The sequence below is a fragment of the Ovis aries genome, chromosome 2, assembly GCF_016772045.2.
Source record: "Ovis aries strain OAR_USU_Benz2616 breed Rambouillet chromosome 2, ARS-UI_Ramb_v3.0, whole genome shotgun sequence".
Lineage (NCBI taxonomy): Eukaryota > Metazoa > Chordata > Mammalia > Artiodactyla > Bovidae > Ovis > Ovis aries.
The window spans coordinates 71,357,723-71,378,663 of NC_056055.1; the positions used below are offsets into that span (position 1 = coordinate 71,357,723).

General features: G+C 41.1%; 1 protein-coding gene across 1 annotated transcript in view; it reads right to left on the bottom strand.

Moving 5' to 3' along the window:
* LOC121818643 (histone-arginine methyltransferase CARM1-like) overlaps positions 1-20,941 on the bottom strand; it is a 290,088-nt gene that overhangs the window by 158,053 nt on the left and 111,094 nt on the right. The window contains exon 4 of the mRNA XM_042243405.2: positions 619-728. Coding sequence (XP_042099339.2) covers positions 619-728 — 110 coding nt within the window. The remainder of the gene's footprint in view (positions 1-618; positions 729-20,941) is intronic.

Here is a 20,941-nt window from a genome sequence, read left to right on the forward strand (position 1 = left end):
AGGAGAATTTAGATCCCATATGCCACAGAGCAACTAAGCCCAGATGCTGCAATTACTGAGCCCACACGTGCAACTAGAGAGTCTGCGCGCTGCAACAGGAGGCAATGGAGATCCTGTGTGCTGCAACTAAGACCTAGTCCAGTGAAAAAAGAATTAAAGAGGTAAGTGAGAGTGAAAGGGGCCAAGGCCAAAAGGGACGGCCCTGAAGAGTCCTATCAGCCTAGAGAGAAAGCGAAGTCTTGGATAGAAATCCCAGGAGAGGGTGGGGATGCGGCAGAAGGCCCTGACAGTAGTGATCTGAGGAAGCACGCCGGCTGGGTGGTGTGTGCATGTAAGTCCACAAGCATGAGTCAGGAATAAATATTTTGACTGTAATGGTCACCATTTGGGAGAGTTCGCTATGTGCCGGGCACCATGCGGAGTGCCTCACTTATATCCTCTAATCAAATTACATCACCACAACAATCAGATGAAATATGTTCCCCAGATGAGGGAATGTTCCTGCTGGTCAGAGGACCACATGTTAAAAACCACTGCACTCTATTCTCTACCCACCACCCCACCCAGGTGTGTGTCACTTTGAAATGACACAGTTCTGCCAGGGGCCACTTCCCTGACCTCGAAGTACTGTGCAGCAGACACCTCTTCTGTCCGGCTGAAGCTGAACATCGAGTGTTCCTTTTTCTCACACTGGTATCTTCGCAAGGCATTTGAAAATGCACTGAACTCTGTAAGGAGAAGAGAGAAGATCTATTTCTACACCTTGGAAACCACAGCATTACCCTTCAAAAAATTCCAACTGAGAAAATATTAGAAGATTAAAACAGCACGTTCACCCCAGAACACATGAGTGATAAGGAAAGGCAAGGTGGGAATGGGTACTACTCTGAGCTGTGACACCCTTATTTACACTTGTCAGACATATCTGCATTCACAAATGTCAAGTGAGAGTGGAATGGACCACGGGCAGAGTTTGAGCTCATCAAATTCTCCTGGTACCATGCTAACAGGGCTCACAGGCTTATCTTCAGTACGTGCAACTGGGGAAGGCAACTGTTGATGGTAAGAAAAATAATGTATATGTGAATACAAACTATAGATGCATATAAGTGTATATATATAAAATCTCAGTCTTGGGCTTCCTTGGTGGCTCAGATAGTTAACAATCTGCCTGCAGTGCAGGAGACCTGGGTTTAATCCCTGGGTCGGGAAGATCCCCTGGAGAAGGGAATGGTTACCCACCTCAGTATTCTTGCCTGGGAAATCCCACACACAGAGGAGCCTGGTGGGCTATAGTCCATGGGGATCGCAAAGAGTCAGACATGACTTAGCGACTAACACTTTCACTTTCAGCCTCATTCTATTATAGTGACAGTTTTGTTTTGTTTTTTCACATTTAGTATTCAGATAAGCGTACAGAGAAAGGGTAGAATAACTGGGAATATGTAAATATATAAGGGAATGATTTTACTATTTGAGAAAAAAAATAGAAGTGAAAGTTCAAAAACTACCAGAACTGATATTACTAACAGACAACACAGTATGCACAGTTGTCGAATTCTGTGACGTCTGCCTTAGAAACATCTCTCAAAGTCCCGTCCAGCGGCGCTCATCGCCTGCGGTCTTGGCTCTCTCTTCTGCTGCTGTGAGCAGGCCTCTCCTTCCAGCCCTCATCAGGTCCCTAACCCTCACCCAGTCCAGATTCACCGTGAGCTCCAGTCCCTTACGTTCTGTCTGCCCCGTGTACGTGCCCTCCACACCCCCTTTCTGCACATACAAGACCTGCACTATACCTTTACACTCCTGCCATGCTGGAGCACGTAACACACTCCCAGGTCAACCTGGGCCTGGCCTGGCTTCCTGATTTTGAAACCCCCATCTCTTCTGCTTAGAGTTCCTTCTGACCTCAAACTACTATTCATCATCCAAGACTCAGTTCAACAAGCATTTCTTCACTGCTGTGTTCCATAACACTCACAGGCAGAATGAACTGCTATAAACACACTGGGCCTCAGCACTTGGCTACAGATCAGAATCACCTAGGAAGGGTTTTTTGTTTTTTGTTGTTTTTTTTTTTTAAAGTATACATGCTGAACCCTCATCTTATACTTGGAAATTCAATGCTCTGGTGTGGGGACAAGGCATCTCTATTTTTTTCAAAAACTTCCACTTAGTTTTTATGTGCAGCCAGGGAGAAGAACGTGTGTTCTCATCTCAGGCTCTCAGCTTACCATTTTACTTCATATTTTACTGAATTTATCAATTTTTGAACTGTCTATCTCTCTATCTATATCAAATTCTTTTAGGGCATGGTTTAGGGAGGTGGGTCAAGCCTTATTATCTCTAGTCTTTAGAATAACAGCAGCCATCCAATAATAGGTCAAAATGTGAGTTCAATAAATTTGGGGAGATGATGAATGAATTTGGTGAAACTATTTCATCTGTCAACAGAGGAACAGATTTTAAGAAGATGTGATATACATTATATAATATATATATTCATTCAATGGAATATCACTCAGCCACAAGAAGGAAATCTTGCCACTTAACAGCAACATGGATGGACTTCGAGGGCATTATTCTAAGTGAAATAAACTAGATAGAGGAAGGGACTTCCCTGGTAGCTCAGTTGTAAAGAAACTGCCTGTAGTGCAGAAGACCTGAGTTCAATCCCTGGGTCAAGAAGATCCCCTGGAGAAGGAAGCGGCAACCCACTCCAGTATTCTTGCCTGGAAAATCATATGGACAGAGGAGCCTGGCAGGCTACAGTCTATGGGTCACAAGAGTCGGATGCGACTTAGTGACTAAACCACCAGATAGAGGGAAACAAATATATTATTTATATGTGGAAGCATTTTTTTTAGTGTGGGCCATTTTAAACATCTTTATTGAATTTGTTGTAATATTTCTTCTCTTTTATGTTTTGGGCTTTTGGCCACGGAGCATATGGAATCTTGACACCCTAACCAGGAACTGAACAGGAACCCCCTGCATTGGAAGGATAATTTATAATCATAGGACCACCAGGGAAGGCCCAGGAACCTTTTTTTAAAAAGCGAAACTTACAGAAACAGAGAGTAGAAAGATAGTTACCAGGAGCTAGTTCAGTTCAGTTGCTCAGTTGTGTCCGACTCTCTGCGACCCCATGAATCGCAGCACGCCAGGTCTCCCTGTCCATCACCAACTACCGGAGTTCACTCAGACTCACATCCATCGAGTCAGTGATGCCATCCAGCCATCACATCCTCTGTTGACCCCTTCTCCTCCTATACCCAATCCCTCCCAGCATCAAAGCCACCAGGAGCTAAGGAGTGGGAAAATAGGGAAACACTGGTAAAGAGGTACAAACTTTTAACTATAGAATGGATGAGGCCTGAGGATCTGGAATATTGCATGGTAAGTACAGTTGTTAACATGTATTATACAACTGAAATTTGCTAACAGAGGACTTAGATGTTCTCAGCGAAAAAAGTAAGAATGAAGTAAAATAAAATATAATAACAGGGCTTCTCTGGTGGCACTTGTGGTAAAAGAACCTGCCTGCCAATGCAGGAGACTAAGAGATGCAGGTGCGGTCCCTGGATCAGGAAGATCCCCTGGGGGAAGGCATGGCAACCCGCTCCCATCTCCCACTGACAGAATCGTCCCACAGAGGAACCTGGTGGGCTACGTTCCATAGGGTCCCAAAGAGTCACACAGGACTAAAGCACTTAGCATACACACACAAAATACAATAACATTCTGGTAAACCCTGAAAAACAAAGATGACACTGGACACTATTCACCCACCTCTCGTCTCCTGGGCCTTCTCCAAGTCCCTCTGAACTCTCGGAGACTGCCAGCAGTGTTTGCGTCACCCGTCTGTGAGTTCTTTGAGTCCTGGCCATCTCAGTTGTTTGGGCTTTCAAGTAGCGTAGTAGTGTTAGTCACTCCATCATCTCCGACTCTTTGCAACCCGGTGAACTGTACCCTCCAGGCTCTTTTTTCCATGGGATTCTCCAGGCAAGAATAATAGAGTCGTTTGCCATTCCCTTCTCCAGAGGATCTTCCCAACCAAGAATAGAACCTGGATCTCCTGCATTGTAGGTAAATTCTTTCAAAGCCTATGGTAAATTCATTTGTCCAATAAACAGTCTTTTAAATATTCTCTACAGTTGCAAGCCCCCATCCTTGGGTGGAAATTTGAACTCTCACACAGTCAGTTCTAAAGAAGGATGAGCACCGAAGAACTGATGCTTTTGAACTGCGGTGTTGGAGAAGACTCCTGAGAGTCCCTTTGACTGCAAGGAGATCCAACCAGTCCATCCTAAAGGAAATCAACTCTGAATATTCATTGGAAGGATTGATGCTGAAGCTGAAGCTACAACACTTTGACCACTTGGTGCAAAGAGTTGCCTCCTTAGAAAATATCCTGGTACTAGGAAAGATTGAAGGCAGGAGGAGAAGGGGATGACATAGGACAAGATGGTTGTCTGGCATCACTGACTCGATGGACATAAGTTTAAGCAAGCTCTAGCAGATGGTGGAAGCCAGGGAAGCCTTGCATGCTACGGTCCATGGAGACGCAAAGAGTTGGACATGACTGAGCAACTGAACAACAACAATATACAGTCAGAAGTCAGTCAGTTCAGTTGCTCAGTCATGTTCCCGTAGCTTGTTCAAACTCATGTCCACCCAGTTGGTGATGTCATCCAATTATCTCATCCTCTGTCATCCCCTTCTCCTCCCGCCTTCAATCTTTCCCAGCATCAGGGTCTTCAAATGAGTCAGCTCTTCACATCAGGTGGCCAAAGTATTGGAGCTTCAGCTTCAGCAACAGTCCTTCCAATGAATATTCAGCACTGATTTCCTTTAGGGTGGACTGGTTGGATCTCCTTGCAGTCCAAGGGACTCTCAGGAGTCTTCTCCAACACCACAGTTCAAAAGCATCAATTCTTCAGTGCTCAGCTTTCTTTATGGTCCAACTCTCACATCCATACAGTTCAGTTCAGTTGCTCAGTTGTGTCCGACTTTTTGTGACCCCATGGACTGCAGCACACCAGACTTCCCTGTTCATCATCAACTCCTGGAGCTTGCTCAAACTCATGTCCATCAAGTCAGTGATGCCATCAACCATCTCATCCTGACTACTGGAAAAACTATAGCTTTGACTAGATGAACCTTTGCTGGCAAAGTAATGTCTCTGCTTTTTAATATGCTGTCTAGGTTGGTCATAACTTTCCTTCCAAGGAGCAACCATCTTTAATTTCATGGCTGCAGTCACCATCTGCAGTGATTTGGTAGCCCCCCAAAATAAAGTCTGTCACTGTTTCCTCTGTTTCCCTATCTATTTCCCATGAAGTGATGGGACCAGATGCCATGATCTTTGTTTTCTGAATGTTGAGCTTTAAGCCAACTTTTTCACTCTCCACTTTCACTTTCATCAAGAGGCTTTTTATTTCCTCTTCACTTTCTGCCATAGAGTGGTGTCATCTGCATATCTGAGGTTATTGATATTACTCCTGGCAATCTTGATTCCAGCTTATGCTTCATCCAGTCCGGCATTTCAGATAATGTACTCTGCATAGAAGTTAAATAAGCAGGGTGACAATATACAGCCTGATGTACACGTTTCCCGATTTTGATCCAGTTTGCTGTTCCATGTCTGGTCTAAGCATTGCTTCTTTACCTGCATACAGATTTATCAGGAGGCAGGTAAGGTGGTCTGGTATTCCCATCTCTTTAAGAATTTTCCACAGTTTGTTGTGATCCACACAGTCAAAGCCTTTAGCATATCAATGAAGCAGAAGCAGATGTTTTTCTGGAATTCTCTTGCTTTTTCTATGATCCAACGGATGTTGGCAATTTGATCTCTGGTTCCTCTGCCTTTTCTAAATCCAGCTTGAACATCTGAAATTTCTTGGTGAAGAGGATGTATGGCAAGTTGCAAAGTACCATTTGGGGTTTGAAAGCAAGATTCTGATTATAAAGTAACAAGGAGAGGCTGCTTGTATACCTCACCAATAGTCTCCAAAGGACAAAGTGAAAGAGAAGCTCCAATGAAGTTTTGTGTTACGACCAGCATTCAGGCAATGCACATACAGCCTTCTAAAATGAATACTAATTCAGATGTATCAAGTCTGTGTTTGCTATTTTTAAAAAATCCAGTCTCACTACATTACATACTATAATCACAACCCTGTAATCCTGGCACAGGGACCATATGTGACAAACCAAAAATCAGGGTCTCTAGTTTGACAAGTTTGAGATGCATTTATGGGATTTTAGGAAATTAGAAGCCAATCTTCGGCAAGTCCAGGAATCAGCATCATTCACTATTGTGAGTTCTGTCACAACGGTTGCCAGGAGAATGTTCTTTTCACAAGTTACCCTTACTTTTATGGCTATTTAATGGTTAAACAAATGTGTGTAAATAAATGTCAGGCTTACATCTTTCCATACACAGCAGAATGTTACTTGGTACCTTATGCAACAGTTAGAACTGGATATGGAACAACAGACTGATTCCAAATAGGAAAAGGAGTACATCAAGGCTGTATATTGTCACCCTGCTTATTTAACTTCTATGCAGAGTACATCATGAGAAATGCTGGGCTGGAAGAAGCACAAGCTGGAATCAAGATTGCTGGGAGAAATCTCAATAACCTCAGATATGCAGATAACACCACCCTTATGGCAGAAAGTGAAGAGGAACTAAAAGCCTCTTGATGAAAGTGAAAGAGGAGAGTGAAAAAGTTGGCTTAAAGCTCAACATTCAGAAAACAAAGATCATGGCATCTGGTCCCATCACTTCATGGGAAATAGATGGGAAAACAGTGGAAACAGTGTCAGACTTTATTCTGGGGCTCCAAAATCACTGCAGATGGTGACCGCAGCCATGAACTTAAAAGACGCTTACTCCTTGGAAGAAAAGTTATGACCAACTTAGACAGCATATTAAAAAGCAGAGATATTACTTGGCCACCAAAGGTCTGTCTAGTCTAGGCTATGGTTTTTCCAATAGTCATGTATGGATGTGAGAGTTGGACTGTGAAGAAAGCTGAGCGCCGAAGAATTGATGCTTTTGAACTGTGGTGTTGGAGAAGACTCTTGAGAGTCCCTTGGACTGCAAGGAGATCCAACCACTCCATTCTGAAGGAGATCAGCCCTGGAATTTCTTTGGAAGGAATGATGCTAAAGCTGAAACTCCAGTACTTTGGCCACCTCATGCGAAGAGTTGACTCATTGGAAAAGACTCTGATGCTGGGAGGGATTGGGGGCAGGAGGAGAAGGGAATGACAGAGATGGTTGGATGGCATCACTGACTCAATGGATGTGAGTTTGAGTGATTTCTGAGAGATGGTGATGGACAGGGAGGCCTGGCATGCTGCGATTCATGGGGTCGCAAGGAGTCGGACACGACTGAGCGACTGATCTAAACTGATTTTCCTTACCTCACAATAATCTTTGATGTTCAGACTGTCTGTCCCCCTTTTTTTCACAAACTACTATATAGCCTGGCTCCCCGTCCTGCGTCCTTGGAATAGTTTTCTCCAAGTTACTGAGAAGATAACTCTGGGGCTTGGGATCCTTAACATTCTCACCAAGTAAAATATGTCTCCACTTTAAGGTTGTGACTAAATTTTTTGTTGACACTGTGTTTCCAGATGATGAATAAAGATAGAAAAAAAGAACCATCATATTTTACAAAAAGGAAAAGAAATTTAATTGCTGATTTCTCCCCTTCCCTCAGCCTCTAGAAGAAAGACTCAGCCACTAGACACACAGTCTTAGTCCGTCTGGGCTGCTATAATAGAGAACCACAGACAGAGGGACTTCTAAACAAGGGAAATTTGTTTCTCACAGTTGTGGAGGCTGAAGTCTGGGATCTGGATGCCAGCATGGTTAGGTTCTGGTGAGGGTTCTCTTCTGAGCTGCTGACTACTGACCTCTATCTGTGTCCTCACCCAGCAGTGGAGGCAAAGGATCTCTCTGGGATCTCTTCTAAAGGACACTAACCTCAATCATAAGGGCTCCACTCTTTTGATCGAATCACTTCCCACCTACACTTGAGACTGCTATGCCTGTCTCTGAAAACGCACACACACAGAGTATATCTATACAGGAAATTTCCTGAATTTAGTTTGCATTTATTTAACTTTGGGAGCAAGACCAAAGAAGGTACGGATATTTTCTTATGAAAATATTATTAATATGTTCCTCTTCATTATAAAAAGAAGAAAAACAGTAATTTAGGAGTTCAGATGGTGAATAGATTTTGACTTAAAATGCATCATAGACCAAAGATACTTTAGTTCTGCCAGTGATAGCTACCTAGAACTTTTAGATTAAATTTTCACTCTAATCACTGCAGATGGTGACTGCAGCCATGAAATTAAAAGATGCTTACTCCTTGGAAGAAAAGTTATGACCAACTTGGACAGCATATTCAAAAGCAGAGATATTACTTGGCCAACAAAGGTCCATCTAGTCAAGGCTATGGTTTTTCCAGTGGTCATGTATGGATATGGCAGTTGGACTGTGAAGAAAGCTGAGCACTGAAGAACTGATGCTTTTGAACTGTGGTGTTGGAGGAGACTCTTGAGAGTCCCTTGGACTGCAAGGAGATCCAACCAGTCCATTCTGAAGGAGATCAGCCCTGGGATTTCTTTGGAGGGAATGATGCGAAAGCTGAAACTCCAGTACTTTGGCCACCTCATGCGAAGAGTTGACTCATTGGAAAAGACTCTGATGCTGGGAGGGATTGGGGGCAGGAGGAGAAGGGGACGACAGAGGATGAGATGGCTGGATGGCATCACTGACTCAATGTTGTGAGTCTGGGTGAACTCCGGGAGTTGGTGATGGACAGGGAGGCCTGGCGTGCTGCAATTCATGGGGTCGCAAAGAGCTGGACATGACTAAGCAACTGAACTGAACTCAACTGAAGCTAGAACAACCAGATCCAAATAATTAATTTCACACACCTCTGATGAGGGGATAAATAGGAGAAAATAAATCCTTGATTCTAAGGACTATGAAACCAGGAGAAGCAGAACTCAGTGGAAGCAGATGGTAAGTTTTGTTCCCCTTTTTGAAAATAGGTATCTTTTACTTCCTTCCTGGTAAGAAGACTTTAATTTTGCATATTTGAGCTGATGGACCATAGAGAATTAAGATGGGCTATTTGCAAATTATTCAAGATAGGCCACAGGCAGCTCTGCAAGAAAGTCTGAAGTTGGACTTTTCTTTAAAAAAAAAAAAATGTATACCATGGTTATCATATTGTCAGTTTGGGATTTTCTGGTATAATTTTGGGACACGTGTCCAGAACAGCTGATGCAGTCAGACAGGTATTACCCGCTCCTGGCACAGAAAGATGCTAGCATCTTGGTAAACAAACTCTGTGTGGCAAGTACCATAGGCAGCATCACTTGTAAACAGCAGCTTTTTAAGGGAGGCAAGAAAACAAAAATGGATCCCTTCAATCTGTTTTTTTTTTTTTTAAGCAATAACAGAACAAAAAGGAAATTGCTGTGTCTGAGTCGTCTTTACTGATTCATGAGTACACTACATGCTAAAGCTGAAAGTAATGGTTTGTCAAGAAAGAACCTAAGTCGAGCCTGCGAAAGTAGAATAATTAGAATCATGACTGAGGCATGAAACTGTCTGTCATGTCCTTGGTTAGTATTTATGTGATAGAGAAAATAACACCCATGCATTGTGCTGAGAAATGATAAAACATGATGGTTTACAGCCAGAATGGTTGCAATGCCAGTTCCACCAGGCCATCCTCTTCAAAAACAGTGAGGATAAGTGTGTTCTTCAAAGGGAGTTCTCAACAGCTGGCCTTTCTTTACTCTCCTCTGGGAGTCATCCTGGATCTATAGAATTAATGTCATTCAAACAGACGATGCCTGCAGATCAAAAGTCTCCTTCATCCAAAAAGGAAAAATATTGTACTTCTTGCCAAAATATTTTCCAAAGGCAAAGCTACCTGCTGATTTAAAGATTCCTTTACTTCTCCTACCAAAAGTCTCTCCCTCTAGTTTGGAGAACTGAAGAAGACACGATGGGTTATTACTGCCTCTTATTTTGGAATCTCCAAAATGAGCACTGCCAAAGACAATGTTTGTCCCCCTAAAATCATACATTGAAACCTAGTCTCCAGTGAGGGTAGTTAGAGGATAGAGCCTTTGGGAAGTGATTAGACATAAAGTAGATTCTTGGAGTGCCCACCATAGATAGCATTATGATAAGACACAGTAGGTTTCTATTGCACCCATGGGAAAATTAGAAAAATGGAGAACTTTCCCAAACTTCAAGTCAGTGCTTTTGTCTCCTCTTTAAAATAAATTTGTTAGGACTTATCAGGTGTTGTAGCGGTTAAGACTCCTCCTTCCAATGCAAGGGGTGTGAGTTCGATCCCCATTTGGGGAACTAAGGTCCCACGTGCCATGGAGTGTGGTCAAAAATAAATAAATAATTGTTTAAGTTGCCTCTTAAAAAAATACATTAGCATTTCTTGCAAGCAATTGCCAATCAACTTCTCTTAAAGATACTTATAAGTTCTAAGAAATCAAATGTATTATTTGGTTTTGTTTTCCCCTCAAAGCTTTACAATTAGCAACTAAACGTATAATTCACAATCCATATAACACTCAACTAAAATTATTTTGTACAAATAAAACATCAGTATAAAGCACTGGGAAGGGCTATTTGGGAGTACTTGGTATATTTGTCGTTATCTCTAAACATTTAGAATCTTACGCAAAAACAACTGGATCATAAATCCCATCAAGTTTCACAGGCAATCTACATACACATCTTAAAAACCAATTAAATATTTTCTGAGATGACCAGCAGTGACCTAAACACTAGTAAAATAGTGAGCTTCACCATTTACGAAAAGGCAGTCTGCTAATTCGTTTGAATGTTGAACCAGTTCCCTGATTCCTGTGGGATCTTAGCACACTTGTCCGGACACTCAGCAAGGAAAAACCAAGATTAAAGAACTGTGTGGTTTCCAATAAGCAGAATGAGGGGTCAGCCTTGGACAGAGGGATAGGTGAGTGAACCAAAGCACAAACAAGATTCTAAGGAAAGGATGTCAGTGAAAACTCTTGTTGGCAAGAGGTGGAAACTCAACCAAGTTGAACGGAAATAGGAATTTTATGGCTCATGAAACTGAAATATTCAGGATTAAAATTCAGTTTTGAAGAATGATTGTATCCAGGAGTTTGAATGATTTTAAGACCCTCCCACTCTCGCTCTGGCTCTCATGCTCACTCAGTGTTTCTCTGTTTTAGTTTCCTGTTCAGGCGGGCTTCCCCTCCCACAGGACAAGATGATGGTCATCATTGCCAGAACAACACTGCCCCCAGCTCAGCAAGCCCCGTCCTTCCAAAATGTTCCAACAAAAGCCCCAGGCTGAGTCTCACTGAACCAAGCTAAATTAAAGACCTATCTCTGGATCAATTGCTATGGTCAGGAATCAATGCCAACTGACCAGACTTGAGTCAGCCCTATCTAAACACAAAGAAAGCTGGGCTTCTTTTATCAGAGGAAAATAGAGTAGATTAAACACAGTTGATCACTGCTGAAAGAGAGGCAGAAGCATTAGAGACTAAGTTGAAACTGACAAAATAGGAGTGAGAAAATACATGTACTTCAGGGAACAAACTGGAGGATGGAGAGCCATGAAAGCTAGACATTAAGTCTCTTGGCTTCAGAAATCTTTGAGCTGGGGCTAGCTTAAACCCAGCTTTTGCTCCCAGAGCAGGGTGCTGTGAAAGGCTACTACAAAGCAATTGATCTAACATTTCTGGACCTAGAACATGATGAATCTCTGACACTGTGCCAGTTACCAGCTTCTCCTGTTCTTAAAGAGAACTGGCCATACTCTTAAAGAGTAATTGGCCCTGCTCAGAGCTCCTGATATTCTGTTTGCACTATTGGATCCCATACCTTATCCAGTAGATTAGTTAGGAATGAGATGCTGATTAAAAGATCTTTCAGTCTGGACCAACAGACCCAGATACTAATAAACATGATGGGTTCCGGGGCTCCAAATGGCTGGGGGCGGGGGGGGGGTGATCCTACATCCTGGCTTACCTGGGACATTTCAGTTTATGTCTGCCCTCCTGGAGGGATTACTGGTTATACTTCCTCTCATACTCAAAGAGTCCTGGTTGGAATGATAAATTACTGAGTCACCTTAGCTACAAGATGATGCAATCTTAGAGGAGGGAGCCAGGCAGGGTCAAGTGCAAGACGGACAGGAAGCTGAGAGAGATGATGATACAGAAAGATGCAGATGGGGGAACCATGCAGAAAATACCTGTTTCCTCACGTAGTTCCAGTACATTGCGTTCCTCTGACTTAAATGCCATGAAACATTTCCTTACAGTAACTTCCCTTTTTTGTCCTGAGCTACTCTGTATAGATAGCCTTCACGAAAACAGAAATTTCCCCATGTTATGATAATGTTTTTTATTTGTTTGTTTTTTTTTCTGAGTCATTGCCAGTTGACTCAGGATTATGGAGACTTTTTTTGTTTTGGGTTTGGTTTGGTTTTACAAACAATTTTATATATTTTTATGCTGTGCTCATTTCAAGGGTTTTGTTGTTGTTGTTGTTAATCTACACCATACTTTGCTTGACCCCAGAGGCGAATCAGCTGATTTATAGTTGGGCTCATTTCTACCATTATATTTTAACCTATGACTGCTACTGCTGCTACTGCTAAGTCGCTTCAGTCATGTCCGACTCTGTGCGACCCCATAGATGGCAGCCCATAGGCTCCCCGTTCCTGAGATTCTCCAGGCAAGAACACTGGAGTGGGTTGCCATTTCCTTCTCCAATGCAGGAAAGTGAAAAGTGAAAGTGAAGTTGCTCACTCGTGCCTGACTCTTAGCGACCCCATGGACTGCAGTCTACCAGGCTCCTCCATCCAAGGGATTTTCCAGGCAAGAGTACTGGAGTGGGGTGCCATTGCCTATTACAGTGAAGGCCCTCCCCTATGTGCATTATTTAGGATCAAGACTGAATTCCACAAAGCTGCCTAGTCATTTGAAGGTCATCAGACTTGCAGAAACACAAAGGGTATCTGAGTTCATTAAGTGAGGCCAGAATACACCTTCTAGAGCATTTAGCATATATTCACAGAGGGACTAATTTATTTATGTGGCAGCACAGGCCATGATTCCATTGGTTTTCAAGGCTTCCTAAGGTCTCTGTGTGATTCCCAGCAAGCAAACCAGCACAGGTGAGCACCGAACAGGTGGCAAGGAGGCACATTTCCAATTTGGTTAGATTTACACAGACTTTACAATGATGTTTAACAACTTAAATGCACATTTTCAGCTGCTTATGCCATACTCCCTACACTCCCCCAAAACAGTTAACTTTGCATTAAGCATTAATGTAACACAGCATAAAACTTAAAAAATTGAAATAGCAGCCTGCACCTTCATTACATAATGTTCGGGGCACCTCAATTTGCCAAGTGAAAACTTAGCATAACAGATACAAACATCTCTCTAAGCTTTCTCTTTATATATTACCTATCTCTACACGAATGAGACAAAAATATCCACAAATTCAGCTGAGAAATTCTGTACCTGTTGCAAAGCAAAGACAAGACTTTGCATCTGGCAGACTTGAGATTTCAAGTTACATTAAAGGAAAAAAAAAACCAGTTTCAGATGACAAGTAGCATCTGTGGTTTTGCAATACAATTTTTATGATCTGGCTCTCTTCTGACTCAAATATGGCTTTAACAATAACATTATACACCATACTTTCATGCAAAGATGGACACAGTAAAGGACAGAAATGGTATGGACCTAACAGAAGCAAAAGATATTAAGAAGAGGTGGCAAGAATACACAGAAGAACTGTACAAAAAAGATCTTCACGACCCAGATAATCACAATGGCTTGATGACTCACCTAGAGCCAGACATCCTGGAATGTGAAGTCAAGTGGGCCTCAGGAAGCATCACTACAAACAAAGCTAGTGGAGGTGATGGAATTCCAGCTGAGCTATTTCAAATCCTAAAAGATGATGCTGTGAAAGTGCTACACTCAATATGGCAGCAAATTTGGAAAACTCAGTAGTGGCCACAGGACTGAAAAAGGTCAGTTTTCATTCCAATCTCAAAGAAAGGTAATGCCAAAGAATGCTCAAACTACCACACAATTGCACTCACCTCACACGCTAACAAAGTAATGCTCAAAATTCTCCAAGCCAGGCTTCAACAGTACATGAACCGTGAACCTCCAGATATTCAAGCTGGATTTAGAAAAGACAGAGGAACCAGAGATCAAATTGCCAACATCCGTTGGATCATAGAAAAAGCAAGAGAGTTCCAGAAAAACATCTACTTCTGCTTTATTGACTATGCCAAATCCTTTGACTGTGTGGATCACAACAATCTGTGGAAAATTCTTCAAGAGAAGGGAATACCAGACCACTTGATCTGCCTCTTAAGAAATCTGTATGCAGGTTAGGAGGCAACAGTTAGAACTGGACATGGAACAACAGACTGGTTCCAGATTGGGAAAGGAGTACGTCAAGGCTGTATATTGGCACCCTACTTATTTAACTTATATGCAGTGTACATCATGAGAAATGCTGGACTGGATGAAGCACAAGCTGGAATCAAGATTTACAGGAGAAATATCAATAACCGCAGATATGCAGATGACACCACCCTTATGGTAGAAAGCGAAGATGAACTAAACAGTCTCTTGATGAAAGTGAAAGAGGAGAGTGAAAAAGCTGGCTTAAAACTCAACATTCGGAAAACTAAGATCATGGCATCTGGTCCCATCACTTCACGGCAAGTAGATAGGGAAACAGTGGAAACAGTGTCAGACTTTATTTTTGGAGGCTCTAAAATCACTGCAGATGGTGACTGTATCCATGAAATTAAAAGACGCTTGCTCCTTGGAAGAAAAATTATGACCAACCTAGACAGCATATTCAAAAGCAGAGACATTACTTTGTTAACAAAGGTCCGTCTAGTCAAAGCTATGGTTTTTCCAGTAGTCATATATGGATGCAAGAGTTGGACTACAAAGAAAGCTGTGTGCTGAAGAATTGATGCTTTTGAATTATGGTGTTGCAGAAGACTCTTGAGAATCCCCTGGACAGCTAGGAGATCCAACCAGTCCATCCTAAAGGAAATCAGGCCTGAATATTCACTGGAAGTACTGATGCTGAAGCTGAAACTCCAATCCTATGGCCACCTGATGCGAAGAGCTGACTCATCTGAAAAGAACCTGATGCTGGGAACGATTGAAGGCGGGAAGAAAAGGGGATGACAGAGGATGAGACGGTTGGATGGCATCACTGATTTGATGGACATGAGTTTGAGTAAACTCCGGAAGTTGGGGATAGACAGGGAGGCCTGGCGTGCTGCAGTTCATGGGGTCGCAAAGAGTCAGACACGACTGAGCAACTGAACTGAACTGACACAGCACACTTATAGGGAATTAATCTTGTCTTCATTTTTTAGAAAGCAAAATGCATCTACTATAGTTCTCTCAAAGACACGAACCTATAATCGACTAAAAGCATGGACTTGCAGTTGTTTTCTTAGTCCAGTCTCTTTCTTTTCCTCTTATTTCCTCTTTCACATTTAGCCAGCTGGTCCACTGGGCGCAAAACCATGGAGCAGAGGCTAAATCTAGCCTGTAGGCACTTATAAACTTGGTCACCATATGTCTTAATAATCAGAAAAATCTCACAGAAAATATGAATTTCTGACTAAAATGGCACAGCATGAAATCCCTGGGTCTGACTTTCATATGACAACAATCACATGAAGGAACTAGTTGCCACCACCTTTTGAATGTATCTCCAGGTCGCCACAGTTGCCACCATTCATTCATTCTTATTTGCAACCAGCTCCCTTCGTGAATTGCCATGACCTGCCTGGGCCCTGTAGGCTGAGTCTGTGATTCCATATCCCCGGGGGTCGACTACAAACCTTGGTGGAGAACAAGTCTGCAACTTAAAATATCAACTATTTCCTTTCAATTTTTAAACACTGTGAAACCATAAAACCTAAGGAAAATGAAACACATTTTATCATGCTGTCTTTTCAATCAATTGTTGGTTGCATTTTAAGCTTAGAGAAGAAGCTGTTGAGTTTCTTGACAGTGATTTTATTTGGCTATTTTGTACAGACACTCATCAGGGCAGGTTCAAACTCTAACTCTAGAGCTCTTAGATAAGCTCTGGTGAAATGATCACTGTCTTTCTCAAACAATTTCCATATGAAAGGGTACTACTGACTGACCCACAGGGTGATTTCAGCAGTGAAAATGACCTTCATTACAGCATCCACTTCCCCCAACCTTCCCCTGCAATTAGAGATAACCTAGGAGACTCAGGAGAGTGCCAACCACAGTGAAGAGCAACTCCACTCAGGAAGGATGCCCAGAGCATGCACAGCATTTGTCTTCATCCCCTAACAAACTGAGCCCACCATCCACTTTGCTGACAAATCACCAGTGGATTTATTAATAGTTGAATGAATGCTTCCTGGGTGATGTCTGTCTATACTTTCCTCATATGGAATGGTGGATGACACTGACCATTTTAATCTTCTGAAGTCAGGAAAATTAAATCCAGGGGTATTGGTTATCATTCAGTACTTTCATAACTACAACCAGCAGTTTGTTTTATATGTGGGGTTTTCCTGAAACTTGAACTGCATCCTTTAACTGCAAAATGAGGGTAGAATGAGCATTAAGTTTAGAGCCCTTAATACTCTATTCTGAAGAATGCTCCAGATCTTATTGGAAGCCCATTTGAAAAACTTTCTTCAGAGCAAAATGCCAAGGGAAACTTTGCCTGACATTCTGCCCACCTACCATTGATCAGCCCCTCATGGACACCAGGAATCTTATAGGTCAACAGCATTGCCTCCTTTGCTAGGGTGCCAGGATGCTCAGAGCCAAAATCATGGGTTGACAGTAATATTTATGGGTCCTGTAATATGCAGGTTTGTGTTTCAATTTCCTCTTGGCCTCAGTCCTTCTATATTTTCCCTGATTTTAAATTGTATCTACTTGTATTTTTTAATATAAATGTGTAAGGAAACAACTTATCAGTAGGAAAAAAATGAGAAATGGATGGATGATGGATAGAAAGATCTATTGTTGTCATCATTACTATATGAAGATGTAACAAAGACTGGTTGTTAAATCATTCTGCAATTTTCTGCCTCACTTTCCACACAATAACCCACCCCTGCTCTGAACAGAAAATGCAAGGACTGTGGAAGCAACAGCGTTGGTCCCATATGCTAAAAGCAGATGGGATCTGCACTGTCTTCACAGGAGCAGCTGCCCAGGAACCAAAGTGAAGAGGAGGGGGTTGGGGGAAAGAGCACAAGGGGAGAGAAACACAAAAGAGCAACCAGGAGTAGACAAGAGAGATACTTCCTGCTACCATTCTCAGCCACGGTTATAAAGCAAGAGCACAGTTATGAACTGCTCCATTTGATAATGTTTGCACATTTATGATGTCACTTCATTCAAGAACCACTGCCAGGAGGTATTCTGATTGCCACTGTACACAGGAAGGAAAGGGAAGGACATAGTTTATTCTGATTAAAATTAGCAAGGCTAGTGTTCATTCCAATACACTATCTGCATTCCAGAAATTCTAAAATATAGATTTTAGAGGGGAAAATTCTAAAATATAGAAAATCCTTGAGGAGTGTGTTCTACATTGGAAGAAGCTATCTATGTACTAAGTGAGAATGGCTGGGGGGGGGGGAATTAAGATATAACATATCAATGTAACATAAGTAACAGGGAAATGATTTCAGCTGCAGCTAGAGAGATTGGCTAAACAGGAAAATGCTTTTGATTCCAAGTGTTACAAAATCACAACGGCAAACAATTCTGTGTGCAACTGCAGAATTTCCTTATTTGGAGATGCTGCTTTCAACACTAGCTATTTTTAATTCTAGGTTGGCAAAATTTTGCCAAAAATTTATTTAAAACACTCCAGCTAATCTCTCACTGTCCTCATAAACCAGGTAACTATCAATAAACAAGTATGAATATCAAGTGTAGAGTGATGTCAGCAGCATAGCTGAATAAGATGGTCTTTGTTCCTGTCTCCCCCCACCACAACACCCAAAACAAGAACAACTTGGTGTCCATCCATGGACAAAAGTGCCTTTGTGGGAGCTATGGGGTCCAACACATACACTAAGAAACCCAGAAGGAGTCCACCCATGTGTTGGGTAATAGGTACACAGATCTCAGTTCCAGCTGTGGACTCTGAGTGGCCTATGGACTGGCTCCAGCCCCTCCAAGACAGGGTCTGGGAGGCTCTGGAAAAGACTGTCTTAGACAACCAACCATGGACAAGAGATCTTTTGTGGAAATCCAGGTTTCCAATAGTGCTAGCATACCACTGGAACAAAACAAAAATGTGAATTTGGACATGCTGGAGAGGGTAAGAGAACCATTGTGATATCACTCAAACTACGCTTCACCCAAGGCTAAAACATGTGAAAATATGCAATACACTGGAAAAGGTAAGTATATAGTTAAATTCAGAATACTGTCATACTGCAATAGGATCTGTTACCCATTTAATTCCAGTACAAGGCCTAAAGGACAAGAGTTGTTAGAAATAGCTAAAATGATCTGTTAATAAATATACTATATAAAAAGAGGTAACTGAGATAAGAAAAACAAAACAGGGTGGAGGTATATAAAAAGGCATAGTTTTTATGTTACTGAACTTGTTGTAAGTGTAAAATAGACTATAATATTTATAAAATGTTCTGTGTAAGCCTCATATTAACCACAAAGCAAAAGCCTACAACAGATTCACAAAAGATAAAGGGAATCAAAGTATACCACTACTGAGCATTATCTATTTACAAATGAAGGCACCAAGAGAGGAAAAAAGGAACAAGAGAATCATAGAACAACAAGAAAATAATATCATATTATTTTAGGTCAAGTCCTTACCTATCAATCACTACTTTATCAACAGTAACTCTAAATGTAATGGATTAAATTCTCTAATCAAAAGGCACGGAGTAGCTGGATGGATTAAAAAAACACAAGACTCAACTATATGCTACTTACAAGAGACTCACTTCAGCTTTAAGGACTCACAAACACTCCAAAGGAAGGGACAGAAAAAGATACTCCATGCAAATGAAAACCAAAAGAGAGCAGTAGTAGCTATAGAGTAGACCCTTGAAAACTACAGGGCTTAGGGCGGCCAAACTCACCCCCATGCAGTGGAAAATCTGCATATAAATACAATCAGCCCTCCACATCCATGGTTCCACATTCAAGGATTCAATCAATCAAGTGATCATGTAGTAATACACTATGTAGTTACTGAAAAAAAAGTGCGTATAAGTAGACTCATGCAATTTAAACCTGTATCATTTAAGGGTCAACTGTACTTATATCAGGAAAAAATAGACTTTAAGCCAAAGACTATAAAACCAGAAGACCATTATATAATGATATCAGGGTCAATTAATTAAGAAGATTAACAATCATAAGTAAATATACACCCAACACTGGAGTACCTAAATATATTCAACAAATACTAGAAGATCTGAATGGATAAATAGACAACAATACAATAATAGTATAGTACTTCAATATGCTACTATCAACAGTGAGTAAGCCATTCAGAGAGACAATAAGGAAACATTGGAGCTGAATTATCCTTTAGACCAAATGCACAAAGAACATTCCTCCCAAATACACAAAGAACATTCTCCACGATAGAGAATAAAATAAGTCTCAAGTCTGAGCAATTTAAGATTGAAATCATACCAGTATCTCTAGTGACCAAAACAGCATGAAACTAGAAGTCAATAAGAGGAGGAAGGTTGGCATATTGACAAATATATGGAAATTAAACAACACTCTCCTGAATAACTAGTGGGTCAAAGGAGAAATTTCAAAATATATAAGACAACGAGGGAAGTTTATAATAATAAACCGCTACATAAAGAAAAAAGAAAGTTATCAAATAAACAAGTTAAATTTACACCTTAAGAAACTAGAAAAGGAAGAAGAAAGGAAGCCCAGAGATAGCAGATGGAAGGAAACAACAGCGATCAGAGCAGATACCAATAAAATACAGGCCAGCAAAACAACAGAATAAAACAAAATGAAAAGCTGTTTTTTAAAAAAGATACATAAAATTGTCAAAACTTTAAAAACTTCATCTTAAAACAGGGAAGACTCAATTATTTCAGAAGTGGAAGAGACATTACAACTAGACCACAGAAATACAAAGGGTCAAAGAGACTAAATTAATAATCAAACAGACTATAATTAATAATTACATGTAAACAAACTGGATAGCCTAGAAGAAAATGGATGTATTTCTAGAAACATAAAAACCACCAAGCTGAACCATGAAGAATTGGAATATCTGAGCAGATCAATAATGAATAAGGAGACTGAATCAGTAAAAAAAAAAACAAAAAAAACTTCCCAACAAAGAAAAGCCCAGGGTCCAATAGCTTTCCAGATGAATTCGATCAAATATTTAAAAAATTAATGTTGATCTTTCTCAAACTTTTGTAAAATATCGAAGAGAAGGAAACACTCCTGAACTTATTTTATCTGATACCAAGTCAGATAAGAATACTGAATACAAAACAAGAGAAAACTATAGGCAATTATCCTTGATGAACATAAAGGTGAAAATTCTCAGCACAGTGTTACCAAACATAATTTAACAGTACACTAAAAGGATTTATCTCTTTTTGTTAAAAGGAATGTACCCCCAAATAAGAAAGATAAGGGCACACGTAACATCATACTCAACAGTAAAAGGCTGAATGCTTTTCCTCTAAGATCAGAAATAAGATGAAAGGTGCCCACTCTTACCGATTCAGTTCAACATAGCATTATAATTATATTATATTCAACATAGTCCTAGCTAG